Genomic DNA, 16,257 nt, shown 5'->3' on the forward strand with positions numbered 1-16,257 from the left:
TCATAACTGCATTGATCAGGTCAATTAGATGGAGCATCTTGATCAAGTTAACATAGACAATGTTGCTCCTGACTAGGTTACACCCTTAGTTGGGTCAACGTGGACAGTATTGTTTCTCTTGATCAGGTCAAGAGGATGAGCAAAGAGTACTAGTTAGAGATTTAAACTATTTAATGATAAGCATCTTGAACCTTGGACAGTTTCTTCTGCTGTGCTAAAAAGCTGAGGTTAGCAATAAGCTTCCAGGGCCTGGACTGTTAATATCCATCACAGGTAATGAAAGCGTTCCCTGAACTAGTAATGGTATGATACAATAATAAAAAAATATTCTGGCATTTCTTCACAGAATAAGACAGCAATTAAAGATTTCTTCACCAATCACAATGGCAGATTGCTGTATCAACTAATTAATTTGCAAGTGGCAAATATTAGTTTCCACCTATTTCTGGGTCTACTGATGATTGTAAAGTATTTTAGATATATGTACTCAGGATCATAATTATTGTTGATATCTGCATTGGCTTCATCACTTGCTACATGCAATAAAAACAGAAGATGCTGGTAATTGTCAGCAGGTTAGGCTGCATCAGTGGGAAAAGAAACAGAGTTAATGTTTCAGGTCAAAGACCTTTGTTAAAACTGGAAATCGCTACATGCAGTTCAGATGCATTGGGTTTGCAGAATGACAAACATTTGTAAAATGGTTGATTTTCTTTTCTGCTGTTCTCTGCTGACAGTTTCAAGTGAAATGTTTTATCTTTCTGCATCAAATGACATTGATTTTGCTAACTCAAGCAGCTTATGTGGTTTAGTAAACTTTTGAAAAGATTTCCATCAAACTAGTATTGACGTACATTCTTCAACGATCTCTCGCTCAAGCTCAGAAGCTTCACATTTTAAGGCAAGTTGTCTTAGAGCCATGCAATATTTATCGATTCTTTCTGTTTCTTCTTGCCATGTGCGAAGGAACATAATTGTCTTATGTACCAAATTCTGTGACAAAGGGGAATATGCAGGCAATGCAGTTTTAGCTGTTATTGGTATTAGTTTATTATTGTCCCAGTGAAAAACTTAGTTTTGCAAGCCATCCATACAGATCATTTCAAAACATAAGTATTTTGAAGTAGTGCAAGGAAAAAGCAATAACAGAATGCAGAATATGGTGTTACAGTTACAGAGAAAGTGCAGTGCAGGTAGACAATAAAGTGCAATTGATAATGTTTTGTAATATCCTATAATTCTTCACCGTCTTAACAGGACCCTTAATAGCATTGATGTACAGAGGGATCTTGGGCTCCAAGTCCATAGCTCCTTGAAAATGGCTGTCCAAGTCAATAGGGTGGTAATAAAGGTATACGGCATGTTTGCCTTTGTTAGTCAAGGCATTGAGTTCAAGAGTCAGGAAGTTGTGTTGCAGTTTTATAAAACTCTGGTTAGACTGCATCTGGAGTATTGCATTCAATTCTGGTTGCCCCATTATTGGAAGGATGTGGAGGCAATGAAGAGGATGCAGAAAAGGTTTACCAGGATTCTGCCTGGATTAGAGGGCATGTGCTATAAGGAGAGGTTGGACACACTAGAGTTATTTTCTCTGGAGCAGCAAAGGCTGAGGGGAGACCTAATAGAAGTTTATAAAATTATGAGAGGCATAGATAGCTGATATCTTTATCCCATGGTTGAAATGTCTAAACCCAGAGGGCATGTATTTATGGTGAGAGGGGGTAAATTCAAAGGAGATGTACGAGGCAGATGTTTTACACGGAGAGTGGTGGGTGCCTGGAAAGCGCTGCCAGGGGTGGTGGTGGAGGCAGATATGATAGAGGCATTGAAGAGGCTCTTAGATAAGCACATGAATATGCAGAGAACGGTGGGATATGAACCATGTGCAGGCAGAAGGGATTAGGTGTCATTAGCTTAATTAGTTCAGCACAACATCTTGGACCAAAAGGCTTGTTCCTGTGCTGTACTGTACTACCTTGGGGTGACTCCCTATCCTGCCAGTGCTTCTACAACTAGCAAAACCACTATTCCCAGCAGGACAGAAGTGAGGACAACTCAGAATGCATGTTGAATGGCATGACGTTAGGCAAGTATAATAGTGGCTTTAAGGTCCAGATGACTTGGTTCTGAGTACATTCCAACAAGGAAGATAAGGAAGGTAACCAAAATCAGAGCTAAGAGCAGAAAAGGAATCAGAGAAAGAGTAGGATTAAAAATCAAAAGCAGGTGTATGTTTGATGTTTGCTTGATAATACAGGGAGACTTGGCCTGAATATAAAAAAAATTCACAGATAATATAAAATGAGAGAACAAGGAAACAAGATAAAGATAGATTGGTCGCTTCCATATAAAAAAAAGTTTCCAGAGGTCTTTTGTCATAGGAGCAGTGTAACTGATTAAATGTCAAAATGGAGAAGCAGAAGGTGAAGCTGTCTACGAAGGCTGTTTTAGTGTTTATCAAGGAAGAAGATTTGCCAAAGCTATGTGCCAAATGATCGCAAATGTTACACCTTCGTTCAAAAAAGGGAAAGGAATAAACCTTGCAATCAATGAAGCTGATCCTTAATGTCAAATAAAAGCGGAAAATGCTGGAAATACTCAGCAGATCAGACAGTTGTTTGTGGAGAGAGAAATAGTTAACCTTCCAGGTCAGTAACCCATTATCAGAACCCAGATTTTCAGTTTCTGCAGTTTTATTTATTTTCTGCAATTTAAGGTCAGTGGGTAGGAAACATATAGAAAGAATAATGAAGGATAAAATTAACAGCCATCCGGACAAGTATACAAATATGGACTAACAAAGGAGAGCAAGCGTGTATTGGTGAAGGGCAAATTCCTTATGACCATATTACCTGGAGAGTTTTGACGTAACAGAGTGGATATAACTAGTGCAGTTGATGTTTTCTTTTATTTTTCCATAAGGTACTCAATAGACCATCATACATTAAGATGTGAACTGTGATATGTATCTGCCATCTGTAATGATCCAGAGACAAAAAAGTTAGTCTGATCTTCACATCAACAGGCAGCAAGTGGCAAGTATCAGCGAACACTTACTTTGAAAGCCTTGGCTACCAGATAGATTTGTTGCTTGGGTAGGTAGATGTAGGAGCAATGTAGTCAGAAGACATTATCTGTCCAAGCACCAATCTTAAGTGGTAACCAGCTGGTTCCCTAGTATGATAAGGTGGACTCTTGACCTCACAGTCTACTTCTTTATGACCTTGCACCTTCCTGTCTACTGCACTGCACTTTCTCTGTAGCTGTTAACACATTACTCTGCATTCTGTTATTGTTTTACCTTGTACTACCTCAATGCACTATGTAATGAATTGATCTGAATGAATGGTATGCAAGACAAGTGTTCACTGTACCAATTCCAATCCGAGTTGATAGATTCATTAGGGCAGTGAGAGAGAGATAACATCAATAAAGAAACAGCAACTCTGTTTCTCTTTCTGTTGATTCTGCATGACAATCATGTTGAACTCAGCAGCATTCAACATGACCTGCTGAATGTTTCCAGCATTTTCTGTTCTTATTTCAGATTTCCAACATTTGCAGATTTTTGATTTTCAAAATCAGGTGGGTCATAGGTTGTAGAGAAAGGACTGGGAGAAGATAGGGTGGGTCAGATCTGAAGTCCGGGACACAGGGGTTTAGGACATGGGGGCCAAGACGGTGAGGAAATGACTTTGGGATGTTCAAACAAGGGACAGTTTGGACACAAGTTTTAGTCCGGTCCCAGTGGTATCCAGCTGAGGACTCCATCAACGGTATCCCAAACAACATCAACAGCAATTTTTGGGGGGATTGAAGATGGAGGGTGGTAGCAAATAACAACAAAAATATTTAGAGAATCTACTTGACAACATCAATGCCTTGGACTCTATGGCTATGGATAAAAGAAACAATGTCACCTTTAACTAATGCAGAAGCTCACCTGACCTCTCCAGTCAGGGTCTACTTTGTTGTGACTGACTTTCACTGTTTTGTGCCAGTGACTTAAGACTCATATAGCACTTGATGCCTCTCTGCCTGCCCGATGGCCTTTGTGCACCATTAGCAGTCTTCTGTCCTGGAGGACAGTGGCTTGCAGCTTGGCAATCAACTCTTTGTTGAACATCATCTAGTGTGGTCAGGAGCTCCACTCTAGCATGGCAGTCTCTGCTGCATTTGCTGCAGATGAAGCCAGGGGTTGAGAAGGTGCAAATTTCACTTGTCTCTGTTTTCTCTGGGTCTTCATTCAGCCAGTTAAACCTTGTTTCACCTCGTCTCTTCTGAGGCACTGTTGAACGCAGAGCCTCCAGAGGTCCTCTCCACCAGCTCCTAGTTGTCTGTATTGCTGCCTGCCAGTTTCAGATCTCGCTTAGAGTTGGTCAAAGTGGAGATATGGAGATCCAGTAAGTCATGACCCAGTGGTTAGTTCACCCTGGAAAAAATATGCTTGGGAATATAGATGCCGTCAATCTGATGAACACAGCCAAACCACTGCAAATGTCATTGGCTTAATAATGGAAGCACGCTGATGGAATTAGCATGCTCTGGTACCCCTAAGTTGGTGACATTGTCCTGTCAGCAGATGCATGATTTGTATCTGAGGCAGTAAAGGTGGAAAATATGAAACCCTTTTTCATGCCTTTTGTTTATTCGCCAGAGGTAACTGCTTTTGGGGAGTGCATTAAAGATGAAGGAGTGCACTCACAGTCTGGTATTTTCCGCCAGTTTGCAGTCAGTCTACACTCTTGCTGAGCTTGGGGGAGAACAGTTGAAGCTTTTGCAATGTGTGTGTTGATTTCAGCATCAAGTGACAGATTCCTGGGGATTGTGGAGCCTTGATATGTGAAGCTGTCAACAACCTCCAGTAACACGTTATCAATACTAATTCACGGTAGTATAGCAGCATCCTGGGCCATTACATTTGCCTTCGTGATGCTGTGGGTCAATGTGAGCACTTTACATGGGTGGGAGAGTCTGTCCATTGGCACCTGATGCTAGCATGGCATCTTCAACATGAGGCAGCTCCACTGCGATGACCTGGCTCTCAGGTAAGTGAGAATGAACAGCTTTTCATTGTTCTGGTGTGCAAATAGGCTCATCACAGCAGCAGTGAGAAGAATGTGCCGAAGTGTGTTGGTATCAGAACGCAAACATTTGACCTGCTGTGCACTTTGGAAGGCTTAGAAGTTATCAGTTGTTGCTAATCTTACTCATTTGTCATGAAAAGAATAGATCTCAATTGGCAACCTCACCAGGCAGATACCTTTCAGTGGTTGGATTGACCTGCCCCAGCTCACCCAATCAAATGCTTTGGTGAGGTCAGTGAAGGGAATGTATCAGATCTCCTTTATTCATGGCATTTCACCTGCAACTGACAAACTGAGAAGATCACATGGATCTCCTAGTTCATAAACCACTCACAGATTTGGACATAGTGTGTTCAGTCAAGACCTGATCAGGGCAACGGGCAAATACGTTTTCCCCAATACACTGCAGGAAAATACCTTCTTGCTGGTACAATCTTTCTCCTACAGAGAGATCCTGGGACACAGTGCCAGTCCCCTCCCTCCTGCAGAGATATCCCAGGACACACTCCCCTCCCTCCTGCAGAGATATCCCGGGACACAGTTCCCTCCCTCCTGCAGAGATACCCCTGCACACACTCCCCTCCCTCTTGCAGAGATACTGCGGGTCACACCCCCTTCCTCCTGCAGAGATACCCCAGGACACACTCCCCTCCCTCCTGCAGAGAGTTCAAGCAGATGCTGCAGCAGTGTAGGCTTCCAATACTCGATAAATTCAGGTGGAATGGAGCCATCACCTTGAATCTATTAAACTGCACCCTGTGGGTTCCGTATCTAGCTCTTCAATGACAGTGGTGCCAAGGGGCACCTTGGTGGTGGTGATTTTCCTGGAATACATTTGAGATAATATTCTGCCCACTTCTCCATCTGTCTATTAGGCTGGCTGGTGACTTGCTCTGACTTTGTTTGCAATGGAGCAGCTTTCTTTTGTCCAATTGCCTTTTTGATCCCATCGTACACCTGGTCCCATGTTGGAGAACAACTGGATGCTTTGACAGAGTTGTGGCCAGTAGTCATTGGTGCATCACCAAGCAGCCTGCTGGATCTTGCTCGGAACAGGTCTTAATGAATTAAGTATCTTCTCACTTGGGACTCTGTTGTAGTGAATGAAGGCAGATAACTTGATATTAATAACAGATTCCACTGCAATGATGTTGGCCTCAACTTTTTTTTGTTCTGGTTTCCTATATTTTCAGAGTCGTAGAGTATTACAACATGGATACAGGCCCTTCAGCCCAACGGGTATGTGCCGACTACGTTGTCCACAGAGCTAGTCCCAATTTCCTGTGTTCGGCCCATATCCCTCCAAGCCCTTTCCCTCCATGTACCTATCCAAGTGCTTCTTAAACAACGCTATTGTACCTGCCTCGACCACTTCCTCTGACAGCTCATTCCATATACTCACCACCCTCTGCATGAAAAAGTTGCCCCTCAGGTCCCATTTAAATCTTTCCCCTCTCACCCTAAATGTATGCCCCCTTGGTTTGGATTGCCTTACCCCAGGGAAAAGACTATTACCATCCATCTTACCTATGCCTCTCATAATTTTAAGCACTTCTGTAGGTTACCCCTCATTCTCCTACATTCCAAGGAATAAAAACCTATCCTGGCCAACCTCTCCCTCAGTCTCAGGCCCTCTAGTCCTAGCAACATCCTCGTAAATCTTTGCTGCACTCTTTCCAGTTTAACCACGTCTTTCCTACAACAGAATGACTAAAGCTGTACATTGTACTCCAAGTGTGCCCTCACCAACTTGTACAACTGCAGCATTGCAGTATTTTAAATGTTGTCTATTCTCCACTCTGCATGGGAATGCTGGAGTGGATATCTATAATGGAATTGAGGAACTGATGTTTCTTATCTGGTTGGATAATATGGCTGACTTTGGTGTGGGAATGGCCTTTCTGCTTTAAATGCAAAAGTTTCAAAGGTTACATCCTGACATTGGTACAAACTCGGAGTGATCTGGGTCACAGGTAGCATTATGTGTGTGTTGAAGATGCTGTTGAGAGTAGTGTATGGTATTGACTAGATCCAGCTACTGCCAGTGTCCTGATGTTGTTTGTCTCTGGGAAACCTTATGGCATTGTTGGCAATTAAATGCAGTACATGATAAAAACACACCAGACAATGACCTTGTCTAACAACTAGACAACTGTCAGCGGGATTTAGAGCAAAAAAATTGTAGAGAGATAGCAGACAGTTGCAAGAAAAATAAGATTGTGATAGCAAGTGATTTTAACTTTCCACATATAGACTGGGACTCCCATACTGTAAAGGGATTGGATGGGATAAAGTTTGTCAAATGTGTTCAGGAAAGTTTCCTTAATCAATATGTCGAGATCCCAACTAGAGAGAGCGCCATACTGGATCTCCTCTAAGGGAGCGAGACAGGGTAGGTGACAGAAGCATGTGTAGGGGAACACTTTGGATCTAGTGATCATAATTCCATTGGTTCCAAGATAATCATGGAGAAGGATAAGACTGGTCCTCGGGTTGAGATTCTAAACTGGAGGAAGGCCAATTTTGATGGCATCAGAAGAGATCTGGCAGGTGTGGATTAGGATTTCCGGCAAAGAGATACTTGGTAAGTAGGGGGCTTTCAAAAGTGAAATATTGAGAGTACAGAATCTGTATGTTCCTGTTAGAATAAAAGGCAAGGCTAACAGGTTTAGGGAAGCTTGGTTATCAAGGGATGTTGAGGTCCTGGTAAAGAAAAAGAAGGTGCGCATATCAGGTACAGGCAGTTAGGATCAAATGAGGTGCTGGAGGAGTATAAGAAATGCAAGAGAACACTTAAGAGAGAACTCAGGAAGGCTAAAAGAGGACTTGAGGTTGCTCTGGCAGACAGGATGAAAGAGAATCCCAAGTGTTTCTATAGCTATATTAAGAGCAAAAGGATAGCAAAGGACAACATTGATCCTCTTGAAGGTCAACGTGGTCATTCATGCATGGAGCCGAAAGAGATGGGGGAGATCTTAAATGAATTTTTTGCATCCGTGTCTACACTAAAGACAGACACAGTCTATAGAACTGAGGCAAAAGAGTAATGAGATCATGAACCATATCCGGATTACAGAAGAGGAGGTGCTGGCTGTGTTGAGGTGAATTAAGGTGGATAAATCCCCAGGGCCTGACAAGGTGTCCCCTCGGACCTTCTGGGAGGCTAGTGCAGAAATTGAAGGGGCCCTGGCAGAGATATTTAAAACACCCTTCACCACGAGTGAGGTGCCGGAGGACTGGAGAATAGCTAATATTGTTACGTTGTTTAAGAAAGGCTCTAAGAATAAACCAGGAAATTATAGGCTGGTGAGCCTGATGTCAGTCGTAGATAAATTATTGGAAGGTATTCTAAGGGACAGGATATATAAGTATTTGGATAGACAGGGTCTGAATAGGGATAATCAACATGGCTTTGTGCTTGGCAGGTCATGTCTAACCAACCTTATAGAATTCTTCGAGGAGGTTACCAGGAAGGTTGATGAGGGAAAGGCGGTGGACATTGTCTACATGGACTTTAGCAAGGCCTTTGACAAAGTCCCATGTGGGAGGCTGCTCCAGAAGGTTAAGTCACTTGGCATTCAGGATGAAGTAATCAATTGGATTCAACATTGGCTTTGTGAGAGGAGCCAGAGAGTGGTAGTAAATGGTTGTTTCTCTGACTGGAGGCCTGTGTCTTTATACAGCCTCATTTCCAGTCCTTATCCATATGAACATGTGCTTCCTTAACTTCTTCAAGTTGCTGCTGGTGCCACCATCCTACAATTATTTTAACCATTTGGTTCCTAAATTACCAGAGTGTTTATTTTAGCTATTAAAAAAAACTCATGTTAATAATGGTGACCACAGAAGCTACCAGATTGTTATAAAAATCCTATCTGGTTCACCATTGTCTGCAATCATTACTTGATCTGTGGCCTATATATGACTCCAGCCCAACCCATCTGGTTGACTCTTAAATGCCCTCAGTTGTAAACAGCTCACCACCACCTTCTCAAGGGATGTTAAGGAATAACAACAAATGCTCAAATCTCCAATGAGGCCCAGATCCTGGGAAATGATTAAAAAAAAGTGGAATAAAATGGTTAGTGTCCATGAACATGACCAAAACAGCAGTCTTGTGGGGTATTGTCAACTAGCTGCAAATCATCATGGTCCTGACTTTCCAGCTTGAAATCAAAGAGTTGGCATCTTCCATGTTTTCTTTTGTTTGCCTGATGCAATAGATTTGCTCCATTTTTTGAGCAAAGATTCTGAGCTCCAAGCACCCATTGAAGTAAGTGGACTGGGCCAGCATCTTGCTAGTCAGGAGCTGACCAGTTGAAGATGAGCACAAGGTGACTAATGAAACCCAATGCTCCCTCACATTGTCAGATGCTGCCCATGATGTCTGTCCTTGATACCAGTCAAGTTGGGCCTTTCAATCGGAACTGCTGTTTCTGGTGTTACATTAATATTGGACAATGAATCTGCAGTGCCCACTGCAAAAAGCAAGCTCAGACAGAATTTATGGAGCCCCTCAAATATCAGGCTTCCAGTTCTTGACCTCCACATTTGGTCTGAAGGAAAACAGAACACTGTTTGGCATCAGCCTGGTTGCAGGAGAATTCAGAAAGGTTAGACATCAGTCCACCTTTTGGATTTTGCACTTCAGATTTTTTGTCAGGGTTTACTTGACCATCCATGCTCTCTTCTGAGATGCACTCAAAGTTTGTGTACGAGATATGCTTCAGAAACCGTGCAATGGTTACTTATTGGGGTTTAGATCAATTTGGTTTGCGTAGTGCATTGAAAACTTTGTGCTAAGCAAATGCACTTTTGGCCAATTTACATTTCACCCCTTCTGCACCCACGCAAATTTGCAAAATGACCAATGTTGTGGTGGTTTACAAAAATAAAAGGGAACTGAATGTTCCAAGGAATGGATAAATCATCTGAACCTTTCACATGGGTTATTCCCCTGAACATACTTTTCCTGTATATGTATCAGTAGCATGCTGAACTATAAATATGGTATGCAGTGAATGGAGAATTCCTGACATGGTAATAATTTCCCTTCTCATGAGGTTTTCTGTGTTTGATTCAACTTGTTCACTTTATATTCCAGCATGCTGTGAACCACATGAAAGTAGCATACATGCCTCCTCAAGGGGATATTGGACCTCATCCTCTATTGGTACAGTTTGTGTTTTCTGTCAATGATCAACAGGGAGGTTCCTTGACAGAACTTGTCTTCAACATAACTGTTATGCCTGTGGACAACCAACCACCTGAGGTATTGGAGAGTTCTGCCACTTTACTGGTTAACAATGTGAAATGGAACTTTAAAAAACATATATTTTTTACTTAAAACCTTTTCTTACCTATTTTGTTCTCCACAATCTGCTCAGTTATTTACAATCCAGACCCTAAAGGCCATTTTATGCATCCAGGATTCCAGATTATGTGAACCGGAATGATCAGATTTACTATGACACAAGCCCAATCATGTATTTAAAACACACAACTCGCTTTTTTTTCTAAAAGTACTCATTTTAACAATTTGATCTTTAGTTGTTCTTTAGTATTAAGAAACATTTGAAAAGTGTATGTTTTTAATTGGACGTCAAGAGAGATGGGGGACTCATGGAAACTCAGCCCATTTAAGGTTGTAAAGAAACAAGGCAGCAACATCCTGTGAAATAACTATCAGCTTACTTCCGCTTCCACATCTCTGACCTTAGATTCACCTTCACTGAATGACATTGGCCATTTATCAGACTTTCCCACCTGACCTGTTGAAATGTACAGAGGAGTAAATAGGAAACCTCAGAAGTACCCCAAATGAAAAAGATTAGATAGTCACAGAGGAATTAAATAATGAAAGTGTTCGAACCACATGTTGATTGTTTCATTATAAGTTGTGTGGAATGAGAATTTTGGTGTGAAGAATAACAAATTAAGTAAATCTTTGGTTGGATCATTTGCATGTTATTTCTAAATGAACAGGTATAGCAGAACAGATGGAAAATCAAAATGCTGTTGACTATCAATGGGTGTTTCATCTTGTCACAAAGGTTGGGGATGTCCCACTGGGGACCTCAGCTGCTAACCTTGACAGAGGATCTGGTGTCAGTTGAGGTCCTGTGTTTTACAGGACAGATGGTCTCGGCACTCTAGGTGTGCATGCAACTGTAGAAAGAAGAGTAGGAGATGTATAAATGCTTGTGCCCCATGCTCATAGTAGCAGCACTACCTTGTGGATATCACACTTCATGACAACTTTAATTTTAGTTTTTGCTGGATCATATGCAAAAAATGAGATGTATATCTATAATGTTATAAAATATAGGACTCCAAATTATGTGTCTAATATGTTTCCTATTTTGTTCTTCCACTATTTTAGTGATGCCTTTGCACATTAGGTTCATGTACATCTCTTCCTAAAAACTTCATCCTGGTGCAATATCCTTTTTGAATACACCAGAGTTGATCTTCAGGCACAATATCCAATCCATCATCTACACTGCTTAAGTTTTCCTACATTGCAGCAACCATTGTTGACTGCTACATTATATCTCATTTTGATTTCTCTCTATTTTTCCTCAATGTTCATCAGAGTTCCACCTTAACATAATTCTCAGAATTCTAATCATCCTATCCTATTCTCCAGCAAGTCAAAATGATATCCCCACCCTCTTTCCATTGGACTCCACCCAGAATAAAAGCCTAACTTTTTGTGCTCTGATTTTCTTCTCTCCTCGCGTCCTCCAAAGTAGATTTGGACATATGTTTGGTGAAACACAATATATACGTTATTACGCCTGTTTAGCATCTAATTGTTAACGTACAAGAATACGAATATCTTTCAGGTGCCTATATTCATGTTTACTTCACCTTGTTTCTTTTTCTGTCTTCCCCTTTCGCATCTGTTCGATGAGCTGCTCTCACCTTTTTTGAATTTGGACTTGTGTTCTTGCATTTTCAAAAACACAAAGGCACCTTTTGTTGGTTATTTTGTTAGATTTTCACAAATGAAATAAAAGCAGAGGAAGGTTCGGGCTGCTCGATCACTAGAGACAATTTGATGGTGACAGACAAGGATACAATTGATGAGGATCTTCGAATCCAACTACGACAAAAACCACAACACGGAGAGATTGAGTTGCAGGGAAACATCATGCTGGAGGGTGACATGTTTATGCTGGATGACCTCAAATCCTTTCAAGTCAGGTGAGCGATGTATTTAATAGTTGTTCTCGTAAGATTAGATGTTGTCTCTTTAACTACTTCCAGAATGTTAAAGTCGGTTTAAAATTAGGTACATAACCTGCAGTCTGCCAAGCCAGAATTTTCTAATGCAAATGTAGAGTACTGTGGATGTTGGAAACCTGAAATATGCACAGGAAAAATCTGGAAATACTCAGCAATCCAAGCAGAATCCCTGGAGAGTGAAACACAATCCGTCCGCCTGTCTCCCCTGTGCTGACTGGACTGCTTTAGGTCTGAGTTAAGCAGCTTTTCAAATTTCAAACTCACATCTTTGTTTTTAAATCCCTTTGTGGTCTCCTTCTTCCTTTAAGATCCACCTTATAACCTAGTCTTTGACCAAGCATTTGATTAAATGCTCTAATATCTTCTTATCTGGCTCAGGATCAAATTTTGTTTGGATACTCGCCTGTAAAACACCTTGGCACATTTGTTACTTTAATAAAGTGTAGGATCACGTATGAGAAAGGTTAAATTAAACAAGGTCTCTTGTGTTTCCATTGTACTACTCCACTGCAAAGTCTCTTCTCGGTTTGCTGACTTTGAAGAAGTTTTCCTCCTCTTTCTGATGGGAGTACTGTGAGACCCTCTCTCACTGCTCCCCCTCTGTGGTTTCCACTGCTCTCCAGCTCTTTGACCACATTCTTCACCTCAGACTTCTGTTTCACCACTCCTGTTTTCCTCTTTATACTGGCCACCTCTCCTCTCTACTCTCATTCCTGGTTCAGGATTTCAACCTGAAACATCAAGAATTCCTTTCCTCCCACAATTCCTTTCGACCCGCTGCATTCCTCCAGCAGATAGTTTGTTGCTCCAGATTCCAGCATCTGCACTCTCTTGTGACTCTAATCCAAATGGAATGTTTTCTGGGCTGTGGAGGGAGATAGGGAAGAGAAAACAGATGGGCTTGCCATTGTCTTCCAATGTAGGGGAGCTGGCAGAAGACTGGAAAACGTTCAAAAAGGGTATAAGGACATTTTGGGAAACTTCAGGGCAGTAGTTTAATAATCAAAGAAAATGTTAATAAGCACTTGGAGAAATTGGTAAAGGGCAGGAGGCACTCCATTATTAGAGGTAAATTATGTTTGTGTAACCTGATTAAATCCTTTGAGTAGACTGAGAAGGTTAATGATGGGAATGCAACGGGTATGATGTGTAAGGGAATTTCAGAAGATTTGAAGTCTCTCACAAAAAGCTGGTGTGCAAAATAGAAGCCCAAGAAATGAAAGGGTAAGTGGTGGCACGAGTAGAGAATTGGCTTAAAGGAAGGAAATGGAGAGTTGTGGTAAATGTTTTTCTTAATGGAGAATGATGGAGAGTGCTGATCCCATCCATTGATGGGACCACTATGTTTTTTTAACATAATTTATTGACTTTGACATGAGTATACAGAGTAAAATTTACAAACTTGTGCAAACCTGTGTGGAAATGCAGTAAACAGTGAGGAGGATTGCAGTAGTAGGCTGTGAGGAGACATAGATATGTGGGCTGAGTGGCAGATGTGATTTAATACAAAGAAGTATGAAGTGATACATACTGCGTTTTGTGGTCATCATTACCAAGAAATAGATTTTTCTTTAAACTCCACAATTGTTATGGTGGAATTTGAACCTGAGTCTCTGGATTATTACTGCAGGCCTCTGGATTATTTGTAGTAACTTAACTGCTGTATCACCATCATCTAATCACTCAACACAAACTTTCAGATGAATTTTTTCAGTGATTGGCCTGTTAAGGTGGGTGCAACTGTTTCCCAATTATCGCCCTCTGATCACAGTTGTGTTGTAGCCTAGTTAAAGTAATGCATCATGTACATCTTCTGAAGATGGTGGACCAAGATGTGCTTAAATTGGAATGTACTTTCTCAACAGTTTTTGTACAAAATAAGAACACATTAATTTGTATGTTTTAAGCAATTTTGGGGTATCAACCTAACTTAAACATATTCCTTGATGTGAACGAAGCACTTGAACTGTTTTATTATGCTTCCCTTGCACCCAGTTGGTTTGATTTGTGGCATGATTTCTGCTCCGTTCACAGGTACAAACATGATGATTCAGAGACACTGAATGATTTAGTCGTATTTACAGCCACAGATGGATTTAACACTGCAGATGGGGCGCTGAGAGTAAAGGTAAGGACAAAGAAAAGTGTTATTATAAATTGTGACATATGACAGGAATCCATGAAATTAGATGCACAACACTGAACTGGCATTTGATTCCTACAAACATATTGTCAGATACATAGTTTAATATTTTTGTTCCAACCAGTGCACAAAATATTTTAGTGAAGGATTTAGCAGTATTTGTTTTAATTACAAGGTATTTACAACACAGGAATAAGCTATTTGAGCCAACAGGTTCATGCAGAATTTTTGTTTCATATTAATCTTTTCTCAGACTATTTCATCAAAATTATCAACATACTTTTCTATTTCTTTCGTCTTCATCTGCTCCATCTTAGATGCATTTATATTATTTACTTCTTCCTGTGGAAATGAGTTCCATCTTCTAACCACACTAGGTGGAGTAGTTCCCCTGGAGATAGTAATGATTGAATTGTATTTATGGCCCCCATTAATGGTCCCGTCCACAAAACCCCATTAAACCCTTCTCCACTTAACCTCATTAAACCTGGCATGTTGTTGAAAACTCCTCAGTCTTCTCTTTTCTGAAACATAAAGCCCAACCTGTTCAATCTTACCTGATAGATATAGTTGCTCAGTTCTGTTAGCAATTTTTTTCATAATACGGAGCCCAGAACAATTCATAGAAACAAATGTAGAAATTGATCAAAATCACATTTGACAAGGTCCCTCATGGAGACTAGTCTGGCAGGTTAGATCACATGGGATCCAGGGGCAGATAACTGATCGGATTCATAATTGGCTCAGTGGTAGGAAGCAGAGGTTGATGGTCGAGGATTGTTTCTCGGACTGGAGGCCTGTGTCTAGTGGTGTGCCACAGGGGTCGGTGCTGGGACCTTTGTTGTTTGTAATTTATATAAACAATTTGGATGTAAATGTACAAGGCATGGTTAGTAAGTTTGCAGATGATACAGAAATAGCTGGTGTTGTAGACAGTGTAGAAGGTTATGAAAAATTACAGGGGGATCTTGATCAGCTGGGTATGTGGACTGAGGATTGGCAAATGGCTTTCAATCCAGATAAATGTGAGATATTGCATTTTGGGAGATCAAACCAGGGTAGGATGTGTACAGTGAATGGTAGGGCCCTGGGGAGTGTTATGGAACAGAGGGACCTAGCAGTGCAAGTGCATAGTTCACTGAAAGTGGTGTCTTAGTTAGATAGGGTGGTGAAGAAGGCGTTTGGCACGCTGGCCTTCATCAGTTGGGGCACTGAGTATAGGAGTTGGGAAGTTATGTTGCAGTTATGTAAGACATTAGTGAAGCCTTACTTGGAGTATTGTGTACAGTTTTGTTATAGGAAAGATGTTATTAAACTAGAAAGAGTGCAGAAAAGATTTACCAGGATGTTGTTTGGACTTGGCAGCATAAATTACAAGGGCTGAGAAGTGGCAGATGGAGTTCAATCCGGAGAAGTGTGAGGTGGTACACTTTGGAAGGACAAACTCCAAGGCGGAGTACAAGGTTAACGGCAGGATTCTGGGTAGTGTGGAGGAGCAGAGGGATCTGGGGGTTCATATCCACAGATCACTGGAAGTTGCCTCACAGGTGTATAGGGTAGTTAAGAAAGCTTATGGGATGTTAGCTTTCATAAGTCGTGGGATTGCGTTTAAGAGCCGCGAGGTAATGATGCAGCTCTACAAAACTCTGGTTAGACCACACTTGGAGTACTGTGTCCAGTTCTGGTCGCCTCATTATAGGAAGGATGTGGAAGCGTTGGAAAGGGTGCAGAGGAGATTTACCAGGATGCTGCCTGGATTAGAGAGTATGGATTATG

General features: G+C 41.3%; 1 protein-coding gene across 1 annotated transcript in view; it reads left to right on the top strand.

Moving 5' to 3' along the window:
• The window catches only part of frem1b (Fras1 related extracellular matrix 1b), a 136,547-nt gene that overhangs the window by 41,997 nt on the left and 78,293 nt on the right, over positions 1–16,257 (top strand). Inside the window, exons 12-14 of the mRNA XM_052010686.1 lie at positions 10,192–10,359; positions 12,088–12,296; positions 14,373–14,466. Of these exons, the coding sequence (XP_051866646.1) occupies positions 10,192–10,359; positions 12,088–12,296; positions 14,373–14,466 (471 nt within the window). The remainder of the gene's footprint in view (positions 1–10,191; positions 10,360–12,087; positions 12,297–14,372; positions 14,467–16,257) is intronic.

Source organism: Pristis pectinata, chromosome 3, assembly GCF_009764475.1.
Source record: "Pristis pectinata isolate sPriPec2 chromosome 3, sPriPec2.1.pri, whole genome shotgun sequence".
NCBI classification, from domain to species: Eukaryota; Metazoa; Chordata; class Chondrichthyes; order Rhinopristiformes; family Pristidae; genus Pristis; species Pristis pectinata.